Source organism: Aquarana catesbeiana, linkage group LG13, assembly GCF_042186555.1.
Source record: "Aquarana catesbeiana isolate 2022-GZ linkage group LG13, ASM4218655v1, whole genome shotgun sequence".
NCBI classification, from domain to species: domain Eukaryota; kingdom Metazoa; phylum Chordata; class Amphibia; order Anura; family Ranidae; genus Aquarana; species Aquarana catesbeiana.
Genome location: NC_133336.1, coordinates 196225287 through 196238934, shown reverse-complemented (window position 1 = coordinate 196238934; position 13648 = coordinate 196225287). Strand labels below are relative to the sequence as shown.

Here is a 13648-nt window from a genome sequence, read left to right as displayed (position 1 = left end):
GAACTGAACTGTTTATGACCATATTGAATAGGACTGATATGATGTGCATTGCAGAAATAGAAGCGAGTCCCAGCAGAAGCGAGCTTAGTCACATTATTCCATTGGTGTGAGTGGTGGCTATAACTGGGTAGCAAGAAGTGTACGGACTGGCATGGGCAGGGGCTGGTGGTGTATGGGTGAAGGTGGGCCAGCCCACTTAGTGGTGGTGAGAGGTCCCTTGTCTGGACCCTGCACTGGAAAACCCATGTCCTTCAAGTATTTAAGCAACAACCCCCAATGTACCTGATCTGGCACCACAGAAACGGGGCCCCTACAACCTAGCTGTGAAGTAAAGTTTTGCAAAGGACTAATGCCAACTAAGCCAAACTGAACCTGTTGAGGACCATATTCAATAGGACCGATATAATGCACGTTGCGGAAGTGGAAGCAAGTTCCAGCAGAAGCAAGATTAGTCACATTATTTCATTGGTGTGAGTGGTGACCTATAACTGGGTAGCAAGAAGAGAACAGACCTGGCGCGGGAAGAGGACTGGTGGTGGTTGGGTGACGGTGGGCCAGCCCACTCAGTAATGGTGGACGAGGATGTGGAGCCTTTGATGTGGTTAGGGGACATCTGACGTGATGGGGGGACTCTGATATGATTGGAGGACCTCTGACATATTCGGGGACACTGATGTGATTGGGGGACCTCCGATGTGAAGGGGGGGCCCTCGGATTTGAAGGCAGCTTCATTAAACCGTTTGTGTGCATTGTCCCAAGCTCAGGCTTCCCATTGAGAAGTAACATTTTGTTTTTTTCAGACTATAGTGCCTCCAGATTTTGCAAACATTTGAAGGATGACATAATTGAACAATGAAGTGAAATGTGTACCGCCTTTAGTACAGTATCTCACAAAAGTGAGTACACCCCTCACATTTTTTGTAAATTATTATATCTTTTCATGTGACAACACTGAAGAAAGGACACTTTGCTACAATGTAAAAGTAGTGAGTGTACAGCTTGTATAACAGTGTCAATTTTTTGTCCCCTCAAAATAACTCAACACACAACCATTAATGTTTAAACCGCTGGCAACAAAAGTGAGTACACCCCTAAGTGAAAATGTCCAAATTGGGCCCAAAGTGTCAATATTTTGTGTGGCCACCATTATTTTCCAGCACTGCCTTAACTGTCTTGGGCATGGAGTTCACCAGAGCTTCACAGGTTGCCACTGGAGTCATCTTCCACTCCTCCATGATGACATCATTGAGCTGGTGGATGTTAGAGACCTTGCGCTCCTCCACCTTCCGTTTGAGAACAGATGCTCAATAGTGTTTGAGTCTGGAGACATGCTTTGCCAGTCCATCACCTTTACCCTCACATTCTTTAGCAAGGCAGGGGTCATCGTGGAGGAGTGTTTGGGGTCGTTATGTTGGAATAATGCCCGGCGGCCCAGTCTCCGAAGGGAGAGGGATCATGAGCACTGATAGGCTGACCCCCCATCCCTTCAACCTCTGCAGCAATGCTGGCAGCACTCATACATCTATTTCCCAAAGACAAGCTCTGGATATGACGCTGAGCACGTGCACTCAACTTTTTTGGTCGACCATGAGTGGAACCTGTCCTGTTAAACCGCTGTATGGTCTTGGCCACCATGCTGCAGCTCAGTTTCAGGGTCTTGGCAACGTTCTTTTAGCCTAGGCTATCTTCATGTAGAGCAACAAATTTTTTTTTTCAGATCCTCAGAGAGTTCTTTGACCAGTATGAGAGAGTGAGAGCGATAACACCAAATTTAACACACCTGCTCCCCATTCACACCTGAGACCTTGTAACACTAACGAGTCACATGACACCGTGGAGGGAAAATGGCTAACTGGGCCCAATTTGGACATTTTCACTTAGGGGCGTACTCACTTTTGTTGCCAGCGGTTTAGACATTAATGGCTGTGTGTTGAGTTATTTTGAGAGGACAGCAGATTTACACTGTTATACAAGCTGTACACTCACTACTTTACATTGTAGACAAGTGTCATTTCTTTATTGTGGTCACATGAAAAGGTATAATAAACTATTTACAAAAATGTGTGGGGTGTACTCACTTTTGTGAGATATTGTATTTGTTGGTTGCTCAGTCAATCGGGTTGCTCACCATATCGAGTTTTCCTTCACCATTCAGCAGAGAGGAGAAGGCGAATGTGGTCATTGTACAGGCGGCCAGGGAGTAGTAGGTGTTCAGCACGGTTCGATGCTGGTCGTCACCATGAGCTGTGACGGCGGAGTTGAAGCTGGGCCAGAACATCCACAAGTAGATGGTTCCTAGATTGGACATTTAAAAGGGTCATATTTTGATAATTCTAAAAGATGTATTTTAGCAAACACACAATTTACTGTATAGGTCAGAATATTTACATTGCACGAGTATGACTTTTTCATAATTTGTGGACAGGTGGGCAGCAGGATAGCTCAGTGGTTAGCACTCTTGCCTTGAGATTTGAGCTTTATGGAATATTAGGTCATTTGAAAATCTAGCTCCATTACTTATTAAACCTTAAACCTGGACAATTTATAAATGCATCATGTGTGGAGGAAACAGGACTGCAAACTTTGAGGAAGAGGACTGTTTTCAAATATTTATTTTACTTGCTTAAAGTAAATAGATTATAAATCTAGACATCTCAAACTGAGCCCATCATGAAAAGTGCTTAAAGTATATCTAAAGCCTAAACATGTTTATGTTTAATTTAGGAAACGATGGGAAATCTAACAGTTGTCCCCAGACCAGGGGGTACAGGAAAAGCTTTCAATAAGGATACCTATTTAAGTGACAACTGTCTAAGAGAGGATGGAGAGATTTCCTCTCACTTCCCTTTGCCCCAAATGGGGCAAAGAGCAAAATAAAACACCTGGCAGGGGTTCTAGGCATTCTCTACATTATCTAAAACTAAAAATAAATAAATTAAAAAAGGCTTTAGAGATACTTAATCATGTGTCAAAGGGATCGGTACTTTGAATAATATAAGCAGCTGAAGTTATGTGTAAATTAGCCCCTAGCTACTCCAACCTTGTCCACCTCCTCAGCTTGGCCAACCAAAAAAATGAAAGGGCTGGAAGTTTTCACCAAACGAAATGCCCGCCACCTCCCCCCCCCCCCCCCCCCAAATAAAACAATATTTGCCTACAAAAATGAAGATATCAATTCCTCTTGATCAGCTATTTGTCTGCCGAAGGGAACCTCTGCTGATGTGGTTGTGTCAGGACCTGGATCACCTGCTGGTGGCATTGTGTTTCCCAGAGCAGGAGGTTGTAGTTTTGGTGTTCACCAGCAGGTGTCTCCCAGAGCAAGAGCAGGATAAAGAGCAGGCTGTTTCTGGCTAGCAGGGCAAAACACTGAAGCGAAGTGTAATAATAATAATAATAATAATAATAATAATAATAGAGGGGGGACTGAATACCCTCCCAGTAGCCAGCATCAGGTGGAGACTGTTTACTGGTATCTGCTGGCTGCTGGGAGGGTATTTATTCACTCCTTTATTAATAAACTTTGCTTTAATATTTTGCCCTGCTGTCAAGAAACTGCTTGCTTTCATGCTCCTGCTTTTGCCCTGCATCCTGTACCCTGCTGCCTTGTACCTGCTCTGCTTGTCCCTGATCCCAGTCCTAGTTTCTCCCTTTTTTTGCATCTCCTTCACTTGTATCTTCTTGTTTGCCATGTTTTCTGGTTTTTGGATGTATTTTGGTTTGAAAACAATAAATCTTCACAAATCACTCTACTGAGCCAAATGTTAGTAGCCAATTAACCTACCAATATGTGGTTTTATTACTGGAGAAACTGGATGACAGCTATGCAAACAAAAAAAAAAGATAAAAACAAAAAAAAAAAAAAAAAAAAAACTATATGGATATTGCCCTTGAGGGCATTAACTTAGGACTCTGGTGCTAAAAGACATGCATGCTAACTACTTTGCCAGGAAGACCAGCATGTACCTACCAATCATTGCAAAAAGGTCGGAGTGATACACTGAGCCCTCCCTGTGGCGGCTCTTATCCAGATGTGGTCTGTAAAGCACGCGTGAGACCACCAGGCCAAAAAAGGCTCCAAATGTATGAATGGTCATAGATCCACCGGCATCTTTCGCCTATGAAAAAAAAATAGGAAATATAAAAAAGGGAGAAATATATATTTTGTTATGTCACTCACCCATAAAATTGTTCCTGAAGTTAAGAATGTTCTACCTTGAAAACCAATACTGATTTCTAGAGTCTACTGTAGGTAGGTGAACCAGCCAATGACAAGAGGTATTCAACAACCTCGACAAATGGGTGTATTCTATCTAGGGCAGTGGTTCTCAACCTGGGGGTCGGGACCCCCTCGGGGGTCAAATGACGATTTGCCAGGGGTCACCGAATCCTGGGCTGTTCCTGAAGCCTGCACTGCTCTCCCAGCCTTTTCGCGGCCGCCCAGCTGGGCTGTTCCTGGAGCCCATAGCTGCCCACTCAGCCTCTTCGCAGCTTCCCTCTCAGTTCACAGCATGGTTGGGGGGGCAGAGACTAGAGGTCAGCTGACTGGTGAGGAATGAAGTGGGTGGGGCTGGAGGAGACCCTATCTCCTGATTTCGGCATCGTTGTCACTGCTGCGAGACCCCACAAAGTCGGAGACACAGTGAAGCCAGAGTCACAGTGAGTAACACTACCTGTGATTATAGTTTCCATTAAAAGTCCCCACTACAGTTCTCAGATCAGCAGATGACTTTGATCAAGAGCACCTAAGTTGGCTGATCAAAACTCCCCCCAGCAATGCCACTCATCCCAACTTCCTTCCAGCACTGTCACTCGTTCCATTCCCCCCCACCAAGGAGTAAAAGAGGGAATAAAAATAGAGAATACATGGAAGGGAGAGGAAAAGAGGGGAAGGAACAAAGAAAAAGGGATAGAGAAAAAGTGAGAGAATAAGAACAAGGACGGCTAGAGAGGGATGGAGGACAAGAAATTAGCATAGAGAGAGATAAAAGGGAAAGAAAGGAAAACCAAGAGAAAGATATTATGTACCAGAAGGGGTTTTAATACTGTAAGAGTGAAAGGGACTCATGGAGCGCTAAATGTCTGTGGGTTAGGGGCGCAAATTACTTGTCTTGCTTTGGGTGCTGACAACCCACGCTATGAAAATAATTTTACTGTTAGGGGTCCCCACAACTTGGGAAATTTTATCAAGGGGTCACGGCACTAGAAGGGTTGAGAACCACTGATCTAGGGTATTCCTCAGGGGTGAAGAATTTTAGAAACCCGACCTACACGCAACCCTCAACCATCCCATTACACTTGCCTCAACGATGTTCAGTATAATATATTCATTGATTCCAAAAAGAGTCACTTCAAAGAGGGTCATAACGATTAGCTGGACAGGACTGGTTTTGCCAAGGACAGCTCCGAAGGAGATAAGCACAGCTCCCGTGCAGAAGTCCGCATTGATCATACTGCAATATAAAATGATACAGCATTACTCCAGCGACTTTCCCAACACTTCCTGCCCCAGAGACACGCAAAGAGGTGAGAAACATTTTTTCGAAAGTAAGGAGATAACTTCAAAGGAACATTTTTCCCCAATTGGAAGAATTTCCCTCACGTCTTGTTCTAGAGACCACTCTTTTTGGATTTCCCCTCACTTTACATTCTGGTGACAATGGTCACCAATAAAAATTGAGATGGTGGATCCACCTAGTGCGGGACACAGATGGCAATAGGAACTTGACATTTTGTCTTGCAGAAATGTTTTGACCATCGGCCATATTAGTGGTCATGTTCGGTCAATGAAATCACAAGCATTCCTGCCCTCTTGTGTACAGACAGCTTTGGGGAGGGGAATGCCCCGGGTGCAATAATTGGGTTGGCCGGGATGCGATCATGTGACAGCTGCCCATGGATTCTGGCGAAATTGGCTTGGACCGTGTTCAGATCGAACTTAGCTCATCTTTTTTCTCTTATACAACCAGAAATCCAAAAACTTTACAAATTGTCTCTAGAACAAGTGGGGATACCTATTCATGTGACAATTACCCAAGAAGGAACTTCCCTTTGAAGATTCCGTCTCACTTTGTTGCATTTTCCACACAGGAAATTAAGAGAAGAGAAATCTCCCCAATGTTGACAATGGTGGGGGTGATAGCAGATCTGAAACTAAGTTTTTTACTAGGTATTACACTGGGAACAGTGCTTCTAACTGCATCTGATTTCTTGTTAAAAGGAAAGAAATTTGTTTTCTAAAACTGTAGTCTTCAAACTGCAGCCTTTTGCTTGCCTGTATCCGACCCTTGGGGCACTATTCCTCCCACTGATAGTTGACAGAATAGTGTCTCCTAACAACAATGGAGCACCATTTCTCCCACTGACACCAACAATGGAGCACTATTCCTTCCATTGAAACCAAGAATGGGGCACCATTTCTCCAACTGATACCAACAATGCAACACTATTCCTCCCACTGATACAAGACACTATACTGCAGCCTGGGGTGTGGATGCGTCCCTTTGCTTGCCTTTATCCAGTCCTTGGGTCACTATTCTTTCCACTGATGCGAGTCACTATTCTGCCAACTAGCATAAAACAATGGGGCACCATGTCTTCTACTGACACCAACAATGGAGCACTATTCCTCCCACCGATACAAGACGCTATACTGCAGCCCAGGGACTGGATGCGGCCCTTTGCTCGCCTTTATTGGGCCCTTGGGACACTATTCTTCCCACCGATACGAGACACTATTCTGTCAAATAATATCAACAATGGGGCACCATTTCTCCCACTGACACCAACAATGGAGCACTATTCCTCCTATTGATACCAATGATGGGGCACCATTTCTCCCGCTGACACCAACAATGAAGCACTATTCCTCTCATCCATATCAATGACGGGGAACCACTTTTTCTCCCATCTACAATTAAGGCATGTGGTAGCAGCCCAGTTTGGGCTGCAGGGTGTTCAACTTCAGCCCTTGGTATTGAAAGCTTTTCTGTATGATACAGATCACTCTAACGAAATTCAATGGATTGCAATGCCCTGAGGTGGCAATAAAAACACCTTTAATATAAATGTGCCACATCCTAGATAATCTGTAAATACTGGAATTGGGAACAATGGTCTTTGTAGACATGTATAAAAATAACACATTTTAATAGTTCACATAAAATTGATACATATACAAAACAAAAAGTTATAAAAAAGATATAGGACACAGTGGTTTTTCCTGGAGGATATACTGAATCATATAGTTCCCGTGGGGCAATACTAGGAGCATCAAGAAAATTCTAATTAAAGTATGTTCTTCTAAACTAAAAAAGCATTGAAGCTCCTGAAGAAGCGACAGTTCAGGTCGTGAAAAATTTAGAGTGAGTAATTCTTTTAACCTATGAGGATTGTGGGAACAACCAAGAGCAATACATATACCTCAGTGTGGGCATTTTCTTGATACTCCTAGTATTGACCCAAAGGTAGTATACAAGTCAGTATATCCTCTAGGAAAAACCACTGTGTCCCATATCTTTTTATAAATCATTGTGTTGTATATGTATGAATTTTATGTGAACTGGTATTTACAGATCAGTCACTAGGTATTATTCTCTGTTACTTTCTTTGTCTACTACCCGTATGACCAAGGTTAAAAAAATCAGTGGCAAAACTGACATACCTGCATTGCAGGTATGTATGACGGGGGATCATAGCTGCAGAAGACAAGGTAATTCAACTGAACTATCTACTTCAAATTAATTTCACCTCGGTTCGCTTGGGCAGGTTGGAGTCCCCTGAATGTTATTGGTGTCACAGTGCTACGGGAATTTTTTTCCATATGATCTGGCAATGCTCAAAAATACCTCAGTTCTGGTCAAGTATTACTTCCTTTATGGAAACGAAACTGGCTTTACCTAATATCTATACCCCTGCCAGATGCCTTCTTGGTGACATAGATGAGAAAGATTTGGGTGCTGCTCAGGTTTTGATTTGATCTTTATTTGTGTTGCCCTGTGTTGGTAGAAACCAGACCACCTACCTTATAGATGTTGGTTGATTTGATCAATGACGCCCTGCCTAGGTACAAAATGACCTTTGCTGCTAGGGCATGCCCAAACAAATTTGATAGAATATGGTCTGAGTAGACCACCAAGGTCTCAGGAGAGTTTTGCTCACCAGCTATTTTGTTTTTGTTCTCATTATATTTTCAGTTATTCTCTGTGAACTACTTGGGGATAGATATATGATTGTGTCTTTATTATTGTTAAAACAATATTTCATACCTGGATAATATGTACCCCGTTTGATAGTTGTTTGTTGGAAAACTAACAAAATACCTTAAAAAAAAAAAAAAAAAAAAAAAAAAGGGAAGGGGGAGGATGGATCACCATTTCTCCCCAATACCAAATGTGGAGAGGTTTACTCCCACTGATACCAGGAAAATTTCCAATCCTACAGGACACAAGTTCGGCCCACCTAAAGTCTGAAGGACAATAAACTGGCACTTTGTTTAAAAGAATTTAGAGGCCCCTGTTCTAAAATGTCTGTGATATGTCTAGATTCTTTGCATTATGATCTACTAAAACACAATGTGTGAGTCTAAGCACGAAAAATAACCCAAGGGCACATAAATTATATTCTGTCATATATACAGTAAGTTGGGTTCTTTTTTATATTTAATAAAGATGGAGTGTTAAAGATCTTGTGAAATTCCCTCTATATTGCAACAATTCAAAAGGTAAACAAGACTACAATGGAGTGGACCTTGATAAAGTCAGTATTGTGCCAAGTGCATTGCAATAACTTTCTCTTTGTTGAGAACATCAGAGTGAATTTCAGACAGAGTAAACAGGCTTTTGTCTCTGCTCAGCCAAATATCGATCCAACTCAGGTGACCAAAGTATGGATTCCCACCTCCCCCTCACCTCTCAATGCCGACGTGGATTTTGCCATCATGGAAGCCATGAAAGAAACCTTGAATAAGCGTTGACCACTGGAGACCAAAGGCTGCGATCAGAAAATTGAAAGCTACGCTGCTGAAACCATAGCGCTTCAGGAAGGTCATCAGGAAACCGAAGCCGATGAAGATCATGGTGTGGACATCTTGGAAGCCTTAAAAAAAAAAAAAAAAAAAAAAAAAAAAAAACCCCACACATTTAGGAGATGATAAGCCTGAGGCCTACAGAAGAGGTACGTTTCACAATCTGGTCTGAAAAAGGGTTTCCACCTTTTCTAGGAAAAAATGTTGGCCTTTTAGTCTCTTTTCTATTAATGATGTAGGCAACTGGTCCTATTTTGAGCAGTAAGACCAAGTTAGCAAATCATCTTGTCAACTTACTTAAGAGGGTATAAACTTATGGACATTAGAAAGCACACTTCTCTTTGTCATTTTTATTCTATATCTATGGTTGGGCTTTTTTGCTGGAGCAATCGTTGCCTATGATTATCCCATAATTAACTATTAACATTCGTTACACATATAGAACAATGGAGTGTAGCATGTAGTAGCAAAAATTCACAATTTCTCCAAATTTGTATATGTGTAGCAATCAAAAGGGAGATTGTGGGCAATGATCACTCCAACAAAAATCACCATCTTGTAGCGAACCCCTCATATTTTTAAAATATATAATAATAATAATAATAATAATAATAATAATAATAATAATAATAATAAATAAAAAATAAATAATAATAATAAATAATAAATAAAAAAGCATGCTCTCCCTTTCAAATACTTATCTCCAAGTCCACACTTTCGCATTCCCTCCTTGACCATGGACAGGTTCTATTCCCCCCATGGCCAATGACTGGTTCTGTTCCCTCCATGGCCATATGACCAATAACTGGTTCTGTCCCCTCCATAGCCAACAACCGGTTCTGTTGCTATCATGGCTAAGGATCATGTCCTGCTGGTTCCTTCTGGCCAAAATCATTGTTTCTTTTATTTTTGGATAGTGTACAAGGGAGTCCAAACTTTGCAAACAAACGGCCAAGTTAACGGTGCGGAAGTGTGGCCAGCGGAAGTAGAAAATGTACTGACATCAGTGGGAGTAAAGAATACTCCATCTTTGGTACGGGGGGGGGGGAGAAATAGTGTCCCTTTGTTAGTTTCAGTGAGGGGACTAGTACCCCATCTTTGGTGTCAGCGGAAGGAGTTTTTGCCTATCGGTGTCAGTGGCAGGAATGGTGTCCCATTGTTGGTGTCAGTGGGAGGAATAGTGCCCCATCATTGGTGTCAGTGGGAGGAATAATGCCTTGTTCTTGGTGTTAGTTGGAGGGATATTGCCCCAAGGGCCGGATAAAGGCATGCAAAGGGCCACATCCAGCCCCGGGCCACAATTTGGAGACCATAAGTATAGGGAATGGTTCGGATCCCTCTATGTTTTTTTCGCTTTGTTATCTATATCCTGTTGGGAACATTTTCCTTCACTTTCAGAAAGGGGAATAACCACAAAACAAAGAAGCCCAATAGCAACATTTTGATTGGTCCCCTCAGCTAATTCCCTGAAGTCTCTGAACTCCCTGAAGTCTATAATTAGACCCCCCCCCCCCCAAGTGTTCCCTTTGGAAGATTTCTCCTCTCCAATCGCCTGTCCCGGTGACAACTGTAAAGTGTTGACCTCCCATCACTTTCTGACAATGATCAGCGGGAGTAAAGTGAACCAGAAAGTAAAAAAAAGTTTTTGCTTTGGATACACTTTCAGCAAAAGACCCCCCAAAGCTCCACCTTTACATTCTTTTTTCATGGCTATGCAACATTATTTTATTTATTTATTTATTTTTTTTAAACCAAATGTGATTTCTGCTTAACTCGGCTCCTTAATGTGATCTTATTTGACCTGGGGCGGAAGTGCTTTGGAGAAAACATCTACAGATATCGCTGTTTAATACACATCAAGTTTGCTCTCCCATAAAGGACGTTTTCAGTCCTCAGGTGGAAGACCGAGACCAAAAGTCACTCAAGCAGAAAACTGCCAACGAGATGGAAAGTTACATCAGGCCAGCACCGTTCTCATCCTTCACCCGGATCACGGTCAAACCGCGTTTAAAAAAAACCCATAATAAAGTAAGTGAGGAAGCAAAATCTTTGCAGTAGAATAACAGTGTATATGGGGGGGGTGTCAATCCCTTCGAAGACTGGGCCACAGGGCAGTATTCCAACATGATAATGACCCCAAACACATCTCCAAGATCACCACTGCCTTGCTAAAAAAGCTGAGGGTAAGAGGTGGCCAAGCATGTCTCCAGACCTAAACCTTATTGAGCATCTGTGGGGCATCCTCAAAACGGAAGGTGGAGGAGCGCTAGGTCTCCAACATCCACCAGCTCTGTAATGTCCCCATGGAGGAGTAGAAGAGGACTCCAGTGGTAACCTGTAAAGCTCTGGTGAACTCCATGCCCAAGAGGGTTAAGGCAGTGCTGGAAAATAATGGTGGCCACACAAAATATTGACACTTTAGGCCAATTTGGACATTTTCACTTAGGGTGTACTCACTTTTGTTGGCAGCGGTTTAAACATTAATGGCTGTGTGTTGAGTTATTTTGAGGGGGACAGAAAATTTACACTGTTATACAAGCTGTACACTCACTACTTTACATTGTAGTAAAGTTTAATTTCTTTAGTGTTGTCACATGAAAAGATATAATAAAATATTTACAAAAATGTAGATAATTTTATTTTTTTTAAAGGTAATTATATAGTGCCAAAAATGTCTGCAGGGCTCTGTGCAGGCCAGTCAAGTTCCTCCACCCCAAACTCGCTCATCCATGTCTTTATGGACCTTGCTTTGTGCACTGGTGCCCAGTCATGTTGTAACAAGAAGGAGCCATCCCCAAACTGTTCCCACAAAGTTGGGAGCATGAAATTGTCCAAAATGTCTTGGTATGCTGATGCCTTAAGAGTTCCCTTCACTGGAACTAAGGGGCCAAGCCCAACCCCTGAAAAACATCCCCACACCATAATCCCCCCCTCCCCTCCACCAAATGATTTGAACCAGTGCACAAAGCAAGGTCCATAAAGACATGGATGAGCGAGTTTGGGGTGGAGGAACTTGACTGGCCTGCCCAGAGTCCTGACCTCAACCGACAGAACACCTTTGGGATGAATTCAAGCGCAGATAGTGAGCCATGCCTTCTCGTCCAACATCAGTGCCTGACCTAACAAATGTGCTTCTGGAAGAATGGTCAAACATTCCCATAGACACACTCCTAATACTTGTGGACAGCCTTCCCAGAGGAGTGGTTATAGTTGCAAAGGGTGGGCCAACTCAATATTGAACCCTACGGACTAAGACTGGGATGCCATTAAAGTTCATGTTTGTGTGAAGGCAGGTGTCCCAATACTTTTGTTAATAGTATGTGTATATATTTATATATTACAATGCAAGGTCTCTAGCTCACATACAATACATACATATACTACTTAGGAGAAACAGGTGCAAGTGCAGTGCTCACAATGGGGGAACTATTCCTAAATCAGAAAAGGAATCCAAAATTGGTTGTTCAGGCTCAAAATGTCCTCCATTCATTAAAATGTAATAATCAGCAAAAGGTAGAGCCGGCAACACCAAAATCGATATGAAAATCTTTATTGCTACATGATAGTGGGTTAAAAATAACTAAATGCGTTTCGGTAGACAGCCTTGATCACAGCTGCAATTAAGGCTGACGAAACGCGTTAGCTCTTTTTAACTCACTATCATGTAGCAATAAAGATTTTCATATGGATTTTGGAGTTTCCGGCTCTACCTTTTGCTTATACATACATATACTAGAACCAGAAGCCAGTTAAAATTACCACCATGTCTTTGGAGCATGAAAGGGAGCCCAGACACAAAAAAAAGAAAAAAGAAGGGCTATACTCTTCCTTCGAACCAGAGCTGTCTCCTGCAAACCCTCTTATTGGCCACACGATGTCCTCAGTCTTCTGAGTTGAATGACACCCAGTGTCACTCAACTGGGAACGGTGAGGAAAGATTGGAGTACAGGGAGTCATGGCCCCGCCCCTGAGCAAGGCCTTCTCCACTCACAATATATTGGTGCAGAACGAGGTGCTGATGCCAATACCTCAATGTTGCTCTTTGTATCATCTAGGACTACACACCCACCCTAGGATAAGACAGAAAAAAGATGTAGCTCATCACATAAATGGCCAAAAAAAAACAAAAAAAAAAACACACACACACACACACACACACACACACACGTAAAAAAAAATAAAATAAAATACATAAAATACAGCAAGGGGTTAGCTCAAGGGAGAGGGGGGGGGGGGGTCACAAAGTAAGGGGCCTGGAGCTGGGCTTTAATGAGTTCTCAAACTTGCACTATGAGAAGGAGCACTTAAATTAAGAGACGTGTACCTTCCCCATAGAGGTAGGAAGCTGCCTTCACTTTAAATAAATATCCAATCATATTCTGAAAACAAAAATTTTTCATTCCTTGCAGCTGATTGGAAGTTATTTTTTATTTATATCCTTTTCTAACCAGATCCCCTAATGAAGGAAAAAAAAAAAAAAATAAAATGTACAAAATATAAATTAAATAAAAAAAAGAATCGATTACACCTTCAATCAAAAAGGGAAGAAAATACTCCGGAACTTGACTGGTTAGTAATGGTTGTATTTGTAAGTCAAGTGACTGCGCCCTCTAGGGGTTGATTGAC

At 42.3% G+C, this 13648-nt stretch overlaps 1 protein-coding gene across 1 annotated transcript in view; it reads right to left on the bottom strand.

Moving 5' to 3' along the window:
* RHBG (Rh family B glycoprotein) overlaps positions 1-13648 on the bottom strand; it is a gene marked incomplete in the record, with an annotated part of 31759 nt that overhangs the window by 9952 nt on the left and 8159 nt on the right. The window contains 4 exon segments of the mRNA XM_073610172.1: positions 2129-2295; positions 3968-4115; positions 5300-5450; positions 8907-9093. Coding sequence (XP_073466273.1) covers positions 2129-2295; positions 3968-4115; positions 5300-5450; positions 8907-9093 — 653 coding nt within the window.